This window comes from Vidua chalybeata, chromosome 2, assembly GCF_026979565.1.
Source record: "Vidua chalybeata isolate OUT-0048 chromosome 2, bVidCha1 merged haplotype, whole genome shotgun sequence".
NCBI lineage: Eukaryota > Metazoa > Chordata > Aves > Passeriformes > Viduidae > Vidua > Vidua chalybeata.
The window spans coordinates 85,937,884-85,952,871 of NC_071531.1; the positions used below are offsets into that span (position 1 = coordinate 85,937,884).

The window sequence follows — 14,988 nt, forward strand, 5'->3', positions numbered from 1 at the left end:
CCTAAAGCTCTATAAATAATAATGTGAAAATCTGACAGCCTCCTTATTCCTTCCACTGTTCAATGAGGTGCTCAGTGTACTTTGGGATTATAGATGATAAGGAAGACTTCTCTCTGAAAGTAGAATAGATGTTTATTGGATGTTAAGATGCATGAAAAGATATTATTTGAACTACCTGAGACCATGCTAATAGACTTGGTTTTGTAAGGGTAAAAAGAAGACAAGAAAATGTTTTTATTATAGCAAACAGAACCCCAAATTAATGGAAGTTTTGAAATATCCTGCCAGGAATTACTTTGCAAGCATTTTGGGTATCACTGATATGTTTTGATACTATATTAATAATAATAATAATTTTCTAAATTAATCTATCACAGACAGTTAAATTTCTAGTGTAATTGTAATAAGAAATATTCAGAAAATATTGAAATAATGAAATTTTGAAATAAACAGTTGCAAAGAAGAGTAAGATGATAGATTTTTTTTTACATCTTGGAATAAACTTATTTTCAAGGTTAGGATATTCAGACTTGTGGACCTCATTGTTGGTATAATAGTTACATAGTTGTATAAAATTTGGTGATGGAAGAAGGACCTTCAGACTGAAATGCTGTATGGCATCCAAGATGAATAAGAAGTCAAACAACTTTTCATCACTTTGACAAATGCAGTCAGTACATGTTTCTATTAGATTTGGGGTGGGGAAGGGATGTTATCTATTACATGATTTCTCCCCTTCAAGAAAATCACTTCAGTCTTTCTACAGCTTAGCTTCAACTTCCTTCCCATCAACACCTGATCTCTTCCAGCCTTATGGCAGTGGGACTACCAGTGGCAACGATCTGTTAATAGAGTGGCGTTGTCTTTTGAGACTGTAGCATTTCTCTTATAGCCTGTCATGTGATCTCATAGGACTAAAATAAACATAAGGATATTTTTTACAATTGGGTTGTAAAATACATTTGATTGCATCTAAAATTATTTATTTAAATGGATGTAAATGAGCTTCATATTCAGCTTTATATAGAGCAGTACAAGACATTACAATTTTGCTTTTGTGATCTAATGAAAGTTTTTGTTATTGTGTACATCCTAGTGTTACTTAATTATATGAGTTCAGAATTAATATTACCCATACTGGTCTTTTAATTGGGTGATATAAACATATGTGTTCCTGACACTGTTTCTCTTTAGCAGTTACATTAAAAGTTTATTTGATGACAGCAATATAATGATTATATTAATTACAAGTTGAAGTGATGTCTACTTCTATTACATAAAACAATTTACAAAACCTCTCCTAATCAGAATACATTTACTGCTATTTGATAAAAGAAATTGAAGTTGTAAGTTTCATAAAGTTATATAAAATCATTAAAAGAATTGTGCAGACAAGAGTCATTAACTGTGTACATTTACCTAATGAAAATGGAAAGCAGAAATCTCTGAACTGATTCATAATCATTTGGGTTGAGGGCTTGTAATCAGGGATGTGGCAGATAAAAAAAAACACTGATTAAAGGCTTGAACATGGTGGAAACATTATGGAGATATGTGACATGTTGCCAAAATAAATAAAACTTTACTGAGTGTTAATCTACTTGAATTTTCGATGATTCTTTCACTTCCAAAATGGTTCTATGGAATTATTCATCTGTCAGCAGTTCAAACAATACAATAAAGTAATTTCTAAACGTAATAGGGTGCTTGGCAGGTACATTGTGTGATGAGAGTGTAACTTCCAAGATTTTTATTCAGTGACTACAGCAATTTTATCATTTCCTGGGAGCTGGTATTTAGAAAGGAGTGGGGCTTATCTTTCCCTGTTCAGTGATAGCATGTGGAATCTTATTATCTGATTAGTTTCTATCTTAGTATTTGTAGAATCACAGAATGGTTTGGGTTGGAAGGTACCTTAAGTATCATCTGGTTCCAAGCCCCGTGCCATAGGCAGGGACACCTTCCACTAGGCCAGATTGATCAGAGCCCCATCCAGCTTGGCCTTGAAGACTTAATCTATCTGTGAAGAGCTTACTTGTAGGGCGGGTTACACAAAGACTTCAGGTTCATACTACAGTGCCATAGTTAGGACTGTGACTATATCATATAAATAAATTGTACCAAAGAGATGCATTGTAAGCGTTTCAGAAGAGGATTTTGAGTGCGGACTGTTGCATAACCAGTCAGGTACCTAAATAATTTGTCTGAAGAGAGCAAATTCTTTGTCTGAGATCATTAATGTCTTGAGGATCAAACTAAGACTGCATTTCTTAGGATGTGTGGTTTATAAAGATGGCGAGGTGCAATGTGTGTCTCTTTTCTCATGTTGGCACATGAGAGTGTAAAGGTGTTGCATTGGTGAGAAATTCCAAGCTTGCAGCTTCTAACAGGCTTCACAGCTGCCTGTAAAAAAGAGTGGAAGAAGGTTGAGGCATGTGCTCTGTAAGGATAATTGAGGACAGTTATTCCCCTCACCTTCATTAGATTCATTTATTGCCATGTATAACAGACTCCAGTTTTTATCTTATAATCAATTCTGTGAATTCATGTCTCCAACTAATGTACTAAAAATGGCAGCATCAACCTAGTAGTAGGAAATATTTTAAAAACCTGTTGGCAAGTACTTATAAAAACTGTTACTGCAGATTGAAAATCAAGTGTTTCTTCAATATAATATGCCATTTATATGAAAAAATGATCTTAAAGCGTACCTAAAAGGAATGCAGTTATTTTCCTGAATTTATTAAAGCAAAGACAGAAATGACAGCTATTTTGATGGAAAACATAAACTCCACAGTAAGTAAAGGTGAAATACGGTTTCAACAATGATAGAATTGTTGAAATTATAATTTTCACTGTACAATGATAACTTTTCGCTGTACAAAGTAAGCTGCAATTAACAAAGAATGAAACATGAGTTTATTTAGAATGCATCAGTCATGTTACACATAAACTGCTCATTTTCTTTATATTTTAAAAGGATATTCATTTCCTTTTTACCAGTATGAAATAATAGAAATTAATATTAAGCTTTGAGGTTACAGTATGTTTACACAAACATTTTTTATTAATCATAATATTTGACATACCCACATTAACTCAAAATGTTGAAAAATCAGGTAATAATTTCAGTTATTTCAGGATTTCTTTTAAATTTTTTTTATTCTCTCATTTAGAATTGGGTAGAAAAAGCAGAGAAACAGAAACTGTTGTCAGACACCCTTGACCTTTCTGAGCTGTTTCATCCAGACACATTTCTCAATGCCTTACGCCAGGAGACTGCAAGGTGAGGGAAAAAGAATGTGTCTATTTGTGCTAATGTGCCATTGTTCCCTATGTGTGAGGATGGCTATTTCATTTTGAGGACACAGAGCCAAAAAATTATGTCAATTGCTGTCATCAGTAATCTTATTTTTATTTCTTGCCTTGAAGTAAAATAACTGTTACCTGTTTAAATGCTGATTTTTTCTTTTTTCAGTTAGAGATGTATTTTTCTTCAAAGCAAGACTTAGTATCATATGGTACACATTGAAAATACATTGAGTTTGGTTTTGTGTTTGATATCCTGTTGTTACACATCTGTAAGATTTACTGTCTGTGTGTTTCCATTGCAGAGTAATGGGGTGTTCAGTGGACAGTCTTAAATTTACAGCTTCATGGAAAGGGCGAATACAGGAAGGCAAACTCCAAGTTAAGGTATTTTACTCTGATGTTTTTCTAGGATGTTTTACTAGGATTTATCAGTATATTCCAAGTCATCTGTCCATACACTTTCTGGAAAACTGAGCTATAAATAATTGGTGTACCTGAGAGAAAAAGGCTGGTGAATGGTATACAGCTGTTAAAATGGCAGTGCAAAATTCCACAGAAATTAGAAAAGGAAGGCAATTATCTTTTTTCTCCTCCCTGGTCACTGTTCTCATTTTAAAATTAAGCTTATTGCTCCCTTCTCTTCAACCACCTCTTAGATGAAAATTGAAGCTGCAATTTTATGAGTTAAAATCTCGCTCTTGTCCAGATAGACAGTGGCTGGTAGCCAGAGGAAATGCACATGTAAATCTGTAAGCCTAAGGCCAAGTGTTAGCATTTCTTTAATCACTGAAAGGAGACCACTAAGGAAGTAAACCAAAGTAAACTATAAGATGACTAGTTTTTGATAGGAAAAAAACCCAACAAATTTTAATGATTAGTTAAGCCTACAGCCAGCAGCCATAAAGTCACCACTGATTGCTTTGAAAGCAAAGTAGAGATGAATCCTCAAGTGGTTTGATTCAGCTTCTTAACACTCAGGGTAAAACTGCCACTTTGCTCAGCACAGGTCTCTGTGCACCTTTTTTTATACTTAATTTTGTAGGGAATTGACAAAATAAGTTTTCTGTGCTGTGTCTTCCTACAGGCATGTTGATCCCAAAATGATGCTGCACAGCTCCAAGTTCTGTGTTCAGCATGGAGCACAGCCCTTAAAACCACATCCTCACAGAGGCACTTGTACCCAATACAGGGCACTCAACAGCAACTGTGGGCCCCATGCAGCTAAAGCAGAGATTGCTGGATTAGGAGAGAGAGAACAAGTGGCAGGGACCTTCTCTAGTCTAATAATGCAGACAGACACAAGGCTGTGGAAGATATTAGGGTTCTGGGCTGGCTCCTGACACTGCCAAAAACTATTAGTACAGAATATGTAAGATTTTATATTCCTAAAATATTAATATATTGCAAAACCAGTAAAGATAACTGTAATCATCCAATCTGCCCTAAATACAGTGCAGTCTTTTGAACTTTGTTGAATTAATTCCTGTAGGAACTAGAGAATATAATTTTACAAATTCTTCAATCTTGATATTTAAATAAGAGTAATGATTGCCTGCTTCATTTCATAGGAAGCATGAGAAGACAGGGGTGTAGAACTTGGAGATAAATAAACCAGGGAACTTTTAGGGCTTGGTATAAACCTGGTATATGACAAACCTTGGAGCCTGCAAATCACATGGTCTGAGGTTACAGATTCAGGATAGGCTTCTAAGGCCATAGCAGTAAGTCAAAATTGAATTTCACATCTCAGACCAGTCATTCTAGTAGACTGACTATCAGCTGCAGACTGTAGAAGCTTGAAGTTCTTCAAAACCATCTTAACATTTTCAAAAAATGCAGAAGTCAATGTCAAGTACCACAACTCCTAAATAACATATCTCAGTATATTCATATATTAAAAAAAACCACAAAATTTTACAGTTGCCAGATTGAAAGAGCTGCTTGGCAAATATAGAATGAGAGGAAAGAGTTTTATTAAACTTCTAACTGAAGTTTAAAATGCTTTACTGTCTGAGAACTTACGTGGTAAATTTTTGGCAATACTAGTTAAAGTACATTGTTAGCAGTCTATATCGTGTAAGTAAAAAGGTTAATATATATGATCTCTTGCTTTACAAGAATGTGTCATATTCTAAGAGGGATTGAAAATCAAAAGAGAATTTTGTTTAAGAGGAAATTTTCTTCCCCTGGAATATAACAAGCAGTTCAGTGAGTGGTTATTTTAAACAAAACATAAGAATCCTGTCAAGTTTCTTCACTTGATTTGAATATTATCTTTTCCTCTGTAAGAGAAATACTCATTGATTCTCTATTAGTAAGAAATCACTAGTATTTTCACTGCTCCTTTTAATCTTTGATGAATGGAAAAAATTGCAATGCTGAATATTTAGGTTTCCCTACCATGAGTCCTTCCTCATGCTCATGGAGAACTGAGGGGAAATTTTTCCACTAGTAAAGCTATATACTACAAGGACTATAACTAGGGCATAAAAGTGTCACTGATTCAGAAAAATAATTCTCTAAAATATGTCTTATTTGATCAGGATCCTTTGGATTGTACATTAAGGTTGGTTCACCAGAGCAGTATGAATTTTAATACTGGTAAAGTAAATGTTTTATCTGCAGTTTCAAGAATTCAGGCTAACCTTATTGAATGGGAACCTATTCTGAGTGGGAACTCAAAAAAAAAAAAAAAAAAAAAGAATTCCATCAGCAGAATAGATAAGTCCTTAAACAAAAACTGTAGTGAGATAGCTGAACCTTGTTTTATCCCACCTAAATCAGAAATTCTAGCTTACCAGACTCCCCTATAGGAACCAAACCATGGTATAGGTTTGGTTTGAGGTTTATCAGTCTGAGGTTTATCAGTCTCATTGATGCTAATGGTATTATTTAACCTTATGTAATTAACTCTACTGAGAGACTTAATTCTGTACTCACAGAGTTGGGGGACACTGTTTCAGGGTTTTGGAGAGTTGTGCACAAGTCCTTGAATCAACAAATATTTAAAAGCCTAATGGAATGTCTCTGTTGAAGGACTGGCACAAGCAGGAATGCAGGTGAATTTAAACCTGATAGTCGCACATATTTCGTATAACTTCTTAGGAAGACTGTCAGGCATGGTTTTGAAGACACATTCTTCAAGATTTTTTCTTACTTTTTTATTTTAAAAGGTTTTGATGACTTAGATTTTTTTCTGTGATAATGAAAAAAGGAGATGTCCTTACAATCTGTATGATGAAAATGCTTTCTCGGTCTTGCCGTGATTTTAAAAAATGGCATCAATTTTCAGCAACTGTAGATGGTTGACCTTTCTATGCCTAAAAATACAAATTATTTACCCTATGATCATCTGTAAGTTAGAAGCATGCAGTGCTAGAACTGTCATTGAAACTGCAAAGTAGGCAGAGGAACACTCAATCAGGCCAAGAATACACCTTAGTCTTACATGAATTATCAAATGAGATGTTAAATTATCAGTGTTAATTCAGGTGATGGTTTAGATGCATGATGTGGAGTGGATCTCCTCTAGTAGGATGTGATGAATATTTGATTTAGAATCTATCCGTATAAAATTACACCTTCCTCAGTATCACTTAGAATCAATCTGTATGAAATTACACTTTCTTTATTATCACTCCAGGTTGCTTTAACAAAAGATACTGAAAATGTATGGCTATTGCACTAAAATCACATATTGATATGCAAATGCATCTCTTCTGTTTGCTTTGTGCACTGATTGTGCTGTTGTACCACAGCAGGTAGTCATTCCTTTTGGCATTCCATTTTCTATATTGTAGAAAAGAGTGAAAGAAAGGCAGAAACATGGCAAGAGACTTTTTGGGTAGTAAGTAATTTCACTTTGGGTAGAACTTAATATACACAGTGAAAAATAAAAAATTACTGAGAGTCTCAAATACACAATATGAGTATTAATATCAAAACTATACTCTTAGCAACTGACAGATACATATATATATATATATATAGAGAGAGAGAGAGAGAGAGAGAGAGAGAGAGATAGATAGATAGATAGATAGATAGATAGATAGATAAAAGGCATCCTGAGAGGTCTTTTTTTACAGTATACCTCCATCCTGAAATATCAATAAATTAATGATGGAGGCCTGTAGAGGTAATGAAGTGAAAATATGACTTCCCAAATTCTGCTGCAGTTTGGATCATGTAAGGGAAAATTATGGCATTAATTAGTAAGGGAAAATCTGTTGCAGAGAATTTGAAATTTGGAAACAGACATGCTTCGGACCGTGGTATCAGCACACTTTCTACAAAAGTATTTTAAAGAAACATAGTCTGTAATGTGTAAAAATAGCTTTTTTGAACCTAAAATAGTACTGATAGCTGTGAATGACCAAATTCATTGTAAGAATTAAAAATTATGGTCAACTTCTGCCATTACTCTCTGGTGAGTTTCAAAGATACTATGATTATATTACAGATGCTGCAAAATTAATGTCTTTCATAGTACTTGTAATTTCTCTGTACTGTTTTCTATAGAAATGAAAACATGGCTATGGGTGTACTCAGTCAAATGGTATTGGAAAGTACATTGTTCTAATATTGGTGGGTTTTTTTCTTAATGTCTTTTAATATTGAATGAAAGTAAAAATTTGGTCTTAATCTTCAAAGGAGTTTCTACCATTGGTTTCCAGGAAAAGTCTTCCAGGAGGTCAAATGGTATTTTACATAACTATAATGTCAAAGGGACTGCCGATATCAAAAGAAGAAACATGCAGTAAAAAGCTTTTTCAATAGGTGACCTAATTCTATAGAAATTTCTTTCAGAGATGTTTAGGATGGCCAGACCTTTGAACACGCTTGCAACAAACTTTAAAACCTCTTCATTAGACCAATCTTTGTGCAATAACTTTGCCAAGGTTTTTTAACTATGGTCCCTAAAAATATTCCCTGCAGAAAGCAAGAAGGACAGAAAGAATAACACAGGAGATGAATCTTTGTAAAATTTGTGTAAAAGTAAGACAAAAAGTCTACTCTGAACTTTCCATTTGGGGTTGTTTTTGGCTCAGGTTTTCCACAGCTTTGGTGGTTTCACTGTAAGTCCTAGTCTGTATGAAGCACAGATTGCTCCAAAGAACATTGTCACTTCTCTGGTCACTGTCTGTCCAAGGAGAAACACAGCTATATTCTATGTCTTTTTTAAATGACATGTTTTATAACTTTTTTTTTTTTCATATTAGAATGTGTAAATCTGCATCTTGTACATTGTAGGGAAGAGTTCCCAGCTCAGCATTAAAAGAGAAACATGAGTTTAAAGAAGCAAATTCTTGAAGAGTGTAATACCTGTCTACAATCAAAAGAATAATTAGATATTAAAAATGCAAAATGTAATCTTAGCTAGTTTACAGTTAAAATATTATTAATGAAAAACCCCTAACATTGAGGAGGAAAGCATTGCTTTTCATGCATGACAGTAGCCCACATTGTGTTACTGTTAAATTCCATTTTATCTTCTATGATACTGATCTTCATTGTAACATCCTACTTCAACCCATTTTTACAATCCGATAGATGATTCAAAATTTCTTGCAAGGGAAAATATATTGGAAAATGACATTTTTCTCTATTTTGCTAATGTGATCACTCATCCAATTTCCAGCAACATTGTATTTCCTAATTCCAGCACTGCTTTATGAACCTTGCATTTGGTGAAAGCCAACCTCAGTATGATAAATTTAATTCAGGGCTTTAGTATGATAGTATAACAGACAGATGATTTTCAGATTGTAGCTTCTGTTACAGATCTGCTGCAGCTGGATGGTTAGCCTTTTGAAAAGCTGCACGAAAGTTATTATTGAATTAAGTTTTATTACTGTTAAAACTGAAGTTCTCACTTCAGCAGGCCAAAATTACTATTATTGTTGTTATTATTATTATTATTATTATTATTATTATTATTAGCAAACTAGTAGTATTTGTATTGAGGAAAATAAAGCTATCAGCAAATATTGGAATTTTTTTAAGGAATCTAGAATAGACATCACTAACTTATGGAAGACTCCAGAGAAGAAAAAATAGAACATGTAATTCAGAGGCTGAAATTACTTAATTAAAAGAAAACACTGGAAACATGTTGCAAATAAGCATTGCATAGTTACTTAAAGAAGCATCTGTGATTCTTATTTAATTTTTTGCCAAACAGCGGTATGTCTAAAAAGTCTTGAGTTTGTTAAATAAAATTTTCTCTCATATTATTTCAATATATTTTGTTTGCCTCTGCTGAAGCTGCATAGTTGCACATTCCATTCTTTGAAAGCTGGGCTCAGACTTCCAAGCAGGAAGTCATGCTTATTGTGGTGATTGTTCTTCTCTTCTTCTCGACACTGTAATGATTGTGAACTTGGCTGTTGCTATTGTAATTCCATTAATCTAATGCCAGGCAACTGCAGTTTCATGATTGATGACATTTACAGGTATTTTTCTCCAACATTTCAAAGAATGTGATTCCAAATTAGAGGAAGTTCACAGTGAAGTGTGGTCCAGATCTTGCTTTGAAGTCATGTTTCCTATACTCACAAAGAACCTAACAGTAATTAGTTTCCTGTTACTTAAAAATTTGGTCACAGTAAAAAGGTTCATCATTTATTAAAGTAGAGTGTAATCATTATTGACATTTTAATTCCGTTATTTATGTTTGAATATTTTATATTTCCATGGCAGATCAGTGGCTTACAACTGGAAGGTTGTCGTTTTGATGGAAATCGACTTTCAGAAAATCTGCATGATTCTCCCAGTGTGTCATCTGTTCTCCCTTGTTACATGGCCTGGATTCCACAGGTACTAAATTATTAAAAGCCCTAAACTTTCAAGACCCATAATTGTATTTTTTTCTGTGTAGTAGCTTTGCAGTATGATGTTGCTGACCTGTTTTCCTTTAATTTCAAAATAAAATTTCCAGTCTTTACTAAGAAAATCAGTTAATTTATTTAAAACATAAACTTATTGTAATTTTGTTAATATTCTTCAGCTTTTATTACTTAGATAAAGGCAAGGGCTTTATTTCAGTAATACCTTTTTTTCTTTGTGTTTTAAAAACATTAGCATATTTTTAAACCTGTGTTTAGTAAATATATACATGTGTTTGGGAGTTCATTCCTAGAATATATTTTCTTTGCATTTTAAATATTAAAGTAAAATGCACTGGTAATAAAAAAGAGAGAATATGATGTGAGCTGTAAGCAAAGAAGGCCTTTTTCCTACTTAAACTAATTTAAAAAAATGCCAGTACTTGCAGATTTTAAGATGGAAGCTAAGTAATCCAAACAGTAAAAAGTGTTACTGCTTCTGCCCTCCAGTTGTCATAGCAATCGCTGATAAATAAGTCAAAAAGTCACATAGAATGTATTCAAGGGTGTGTCTTTTAACTAAAAAATTGCTTATTATAGAATTCATCCCACCTACATTTAGGAAGTCCATCCCATCAGAAGATATCTGGGATAAAGCTGTCCAGGTGTGACTCTAGAGACAGCCTAGACCACTATGATGACTTTTATGTATTGTGACAGATATTGTGCACGGAGCTCCATTGCTAACACACTGCTGTATCCCAACTTTGTTTTTATCTCATTGTTTTTTCCAGCAGGGGAAGTATAGCATCATATTATAGTACAGCATTAGAAGTATAAAGGTCAACAGATTTAGACCTTGAACACAGAAGTAAATGCTAGCCACCATCTGCACCATTGCTCCCAGCTTGGTTAGGAAAGAAAATGTTTAAAAAAGGACAAAAAATGAAAAAAATCATGAAACCTCTTACAAAGCTGACCAGTGAAAGATTTCTCAGTTTTTTGGTATTTACAGGATTTGTTTTTTTCAGATAAGTAGACAGATTTCTAATTTACTCGAGAGGTGGTACATGGGAATTGCCAGATATTCTAATATATTGGCTCAGTGGTAGATGGTGGAGGATGGTAATATGTGTGGTTTTCTATGGTAACACCAAATGGAAACACATTTTAAATGAGAATTCTAAGTATTCCTCCCATTGTTCTGAGAAACATTTATCTTGTGTTTGAAATAAAAAAGATTTTTAGTATTTTTCTGAATAAGACTATTTTTTGAACTCCAAAGGAAGGATCCAAAAGTTTTATGTGAAATCAGCAGAGAGCTTTATCTATAAAATTTAAAAATTAGATACTTCAATAAGCAATGAATTAAACTTTTTCAAATGTACTTATATTTGAAATGAATAGCAACTGACATCTTTGTGTTGGAAAAAAATACAATTCTTAGAAAACACAGGCCATAACTTGTCAACTGCCCAACTTGACACTGCAAAGTGTCTCTAAGGAGAGTTCTTCTGAATTGGTCTACCCTTGAGTTGTTTTACAATGACTGTAAAAATTGACTATAATCAAATTCTGTGCTCAGAAACCAAAGCAGAATTGGATATCATGCATTTCCCTTAATTTCATAACCTCTCCTTAGGAAAAGAGTGCATAAAATAGAACATATTGTCTTAGAATTTTTAGGTCTTGAACTTGTTTTCTCTTCTCCATGAATGCATCTTTTGAAATCTACTGAGCAAAAGTATATGTATAATGTAATGCTTTGAAGTAATTTTCCAAATTCCAAAAAAACCAAACATAAAGTAGCCTACAGGATTTCTCTGAGAGAACCCCCTCAAAATCCTGCAGTGCTCTAAACAGAATATTTTGAGCTACTATCATTATGCTTTTTCTCATTAAACTGTGAAGGTCCTTTCCAGTTTAAATCCACTGATGTATCCCATGCTGTGAAGGGTGTCACTAAAGAGGATGGAACTGTAAGTGAGGCAGTCTGACAAAGAGAACTTTTGGACTGTACTTAAGCCAAGGACATAAGGATTTATGTCCTTATACATAAGCCAAGGACATAAGTGACTCATAAAGACTTCCACAGAATGGTTTTAACCCTCCAATAATGTGATTACTTAAGACATCAGTGGGATTGAGAAAGGCACAATAACAGATATTTTCTTCCTAAAAAGTGTAAAAACAGGTCTTTGAAGGCAAACGGGCCAGCTTCTGGCTCCCAGCTTTGGCAAAATTTAAATTCTCTCATTAACATTTTACTCTCAGTCTGGCTAGCATTTTGTCATCTTCAGTAGTGTTAACCAAAGGATAAATGGGGTAAGTACAATCCTTCTGAAAACAGCTGAGTTCCTGATTTTTAAGTTACTCTATACAAATATTACCACACATAGATCTTCTGCAAGGATTGAAACACTTTTGTCCAAAATACAGGGGAAATTGATTTTCAAAAGGAACAGCAAAATTCTTCAGTAATGGCTTTACACTTCACATGCAAGGCAAAGTGCTTGAAACAGTTATGGTTTGCATGTTTCCTTTTCCCTGTTTTTAGTTATTTTTAATATTGGAGCATCACTAACTCACATTTGATGTGATTTGAGTTAAAATGACACTCAATTTTATTTAAAATTCTTTTCTGATGAGTGTGCTGCTTTGTTACTTGGTTCTTGAAAATCTGACATTTTCCTGTTGACAGGATGGGACATTTTGAGTGTGACAGAAAACATGCTTAATATATACCATTTGAATCAAACCCTGAACTATTTGCAGTAACTAAATACATCATGGATTGAAATTAAGTGCTGTAGGAAGTCTAGACGGAGTCTTTGAGCTCAGTTCTGTGGTCACACATATGGACAGTGCCCCATGCAAAGCCCTAGGAGGAAACTGCATCCAGTTTGTAGTGCAGACAGCAGAGGGGAGCAGTTCAATAAAGTAACCTGGAACGGGTGGGGTAAGGTTTCTTGGATTGTAGCTCCTGCAGTATGATGCTTGCAGGTATCTCAGATCACACAGGGGCTGTGCCACAGGAGGAGGGCAGGGTTTGCTGCAGGGATGGAGGGGGCAGTAGGGTCTGTCAGGGCACAGGCACCACACAGCACTCCATCCTGCCAGGATAGCTGCTCCCCACATTACAGCACAGGGGCTCCTGAGCAGCCTTCTCCCTGCAGGAAACTGATCTGCACTTCCCTTAGTCTGGTTTGCAGACACTTTAGACATGTGATTGTTGGGAGGGTTTTAGCTGAAGGAAGATTGTTATATGTAGTTCATAGGATCACCCGTGTTATTTCCTTCCTGGTGTTTGAGTTATGGAGAGAACAATTTTCCTGAAGTCTCTGCTTCATTCAATCCTTCTCCTTGGTGTTCTGAATGAGGACTTCTTTGTCCAAGGCTGCGGTGTCCAAACTGTATCTTAAGTTTAGATACCATACCAGTGAAGAATATTGCTTTCTCATGTTTTGTTGTCTTTTTATGTGATAACTAAGTGCTTGTTTGTTGACAGGATGCATATGGTCCATATTCTCCGGAGGAATGCATATCTTTACCAGTCTACACTAGTGTGGAGAGAGACCATGTGGTGACAAATATTGACGTACCTTGTGGAGGAAACCAAGACCAGTGGATTCAATGTGGAGCTGCTTTATTTTTGAAAAATCAGTAATATGAAACTGCATCAACTTGTGAAATTAAGAGACATTTAAACATCTAATTTCTTACTTACTAAAAGAGAACTTTAGATTCATTGCTTTTATATTTTAAAGCGATGGTTTATTAATTCCTGTTTATTTTTTAAGATATATTCAAATAATTCTACTTGATAGAACTTCAGTGTATCTTTGTGGGATATGGTAAAAATTAACATGGCACTATTAGCAAACTGCTAATTTGGATTGTTTCTCTAGATTGTAATGTGCTGTATTTCTTTCTTGAAGTTGTTGAAATCTCTTCTGGTTTGCTCAGAAGTATTGAATAAAAATTCAAAGTCAGCATTTTTTATTTGATCTTTTTTTTCATTATCCTTTTGAAACTGTTATTCATATGCCTCTGTTATTTAATAAAACAAAATTTTAAAACTTACCTTTTGTAGCTGAAATTTAATGTTTTACTTGAAGATAAGAATCAGGATAAATGTTTCAGTCTCTTTTAATGATGTTTTACTTGTAATTGTATTTCTTTGTATAGGTAATAAATAATGTAAATAATAATAATAATATAGGTAATAATAATGTAAAGGACTTTGACAAACTTCATATGGATTTACAAAGTTAGATTGCTATCATGGGTATTATCCAGAAGTTACTGAAAAAAAAATTAATAAACTGTACTAAGTTCCAGTAAAAATGTGCACATAAAGGTCTGCAATAGCCAAACAATTCCTTAGACAAAAAAAGAAAAAAAAAAAAAAGAGATTTCCATACAGTTGTTAAATGAAAGACTGAGGAATATAATAGTGCTTTTGGTCTGTAATGTGAGAAACACCTGGAATCTTGTTCTTAGTGCAGGATACCCAAGTTTGATTTCATGATGTATTGTGTTGGGATGCTGTCATAGCATTGGAGTGCAATTATACAAAATCCTAAAATCCAGCAGGAAGAAGCATTACTGATGTCTCAACATAAAAATTGGAAGTGTCTAATTTTTAACTGGAATTACACAACTCATTATGATATTTTTAAAAGCCAAAGGCAAAGCACTTTCTTGGTTTGCTTGGAAAACAAAATAGATGCTTTGGCTCTGATATATCTGATAGATTTTATATTCACTTTGAATTAGTATTTAAATTAAGACTATATTTCACTTTCCTGATATTTTTCATTGATAGTTTGAGGGAGAGAGAAGGAAAGCA

The 14,988-nt window shown here is 34.0% G+C and overlaps 1 protein-coding gene across 1 annotated transcript in view; it reads left to right on the plus strand.

The window, feature by feature from the left end:
- The window catches only part of DYNC2H1 (dynein cytoplasmic 2 heavy chain 1), a 146,901-nt gene extending 132,682 nt beyond the window's left edge, over nt 1-14,219 (plus strand). Inside the window, exons 86-89 of the mRNA XM_053968680.1 lie at nt 3,177-3,286; nt 3,615-3,696; nt 10,012-10,128; nt 13,645-14,219. Of these exons, the coding sequence (XP_053824655.1) occupies nt 3,177-3,286; nt 3,615-3,696; nt 10,012-10,128; nt 13,645-13,803 (468 nt within the window). The 3' untranslated portion in view covers nt 13,804-14,219. The remainder of the gene's footprint in view (nt 1-3,176; nt 3,287-3,614; nt 3,697-10,011; nt 10,129-13,644) is intronic.
- The last annotated feature ends 769 nt before the right edge of the window (nt 14,220-14,988 follow it).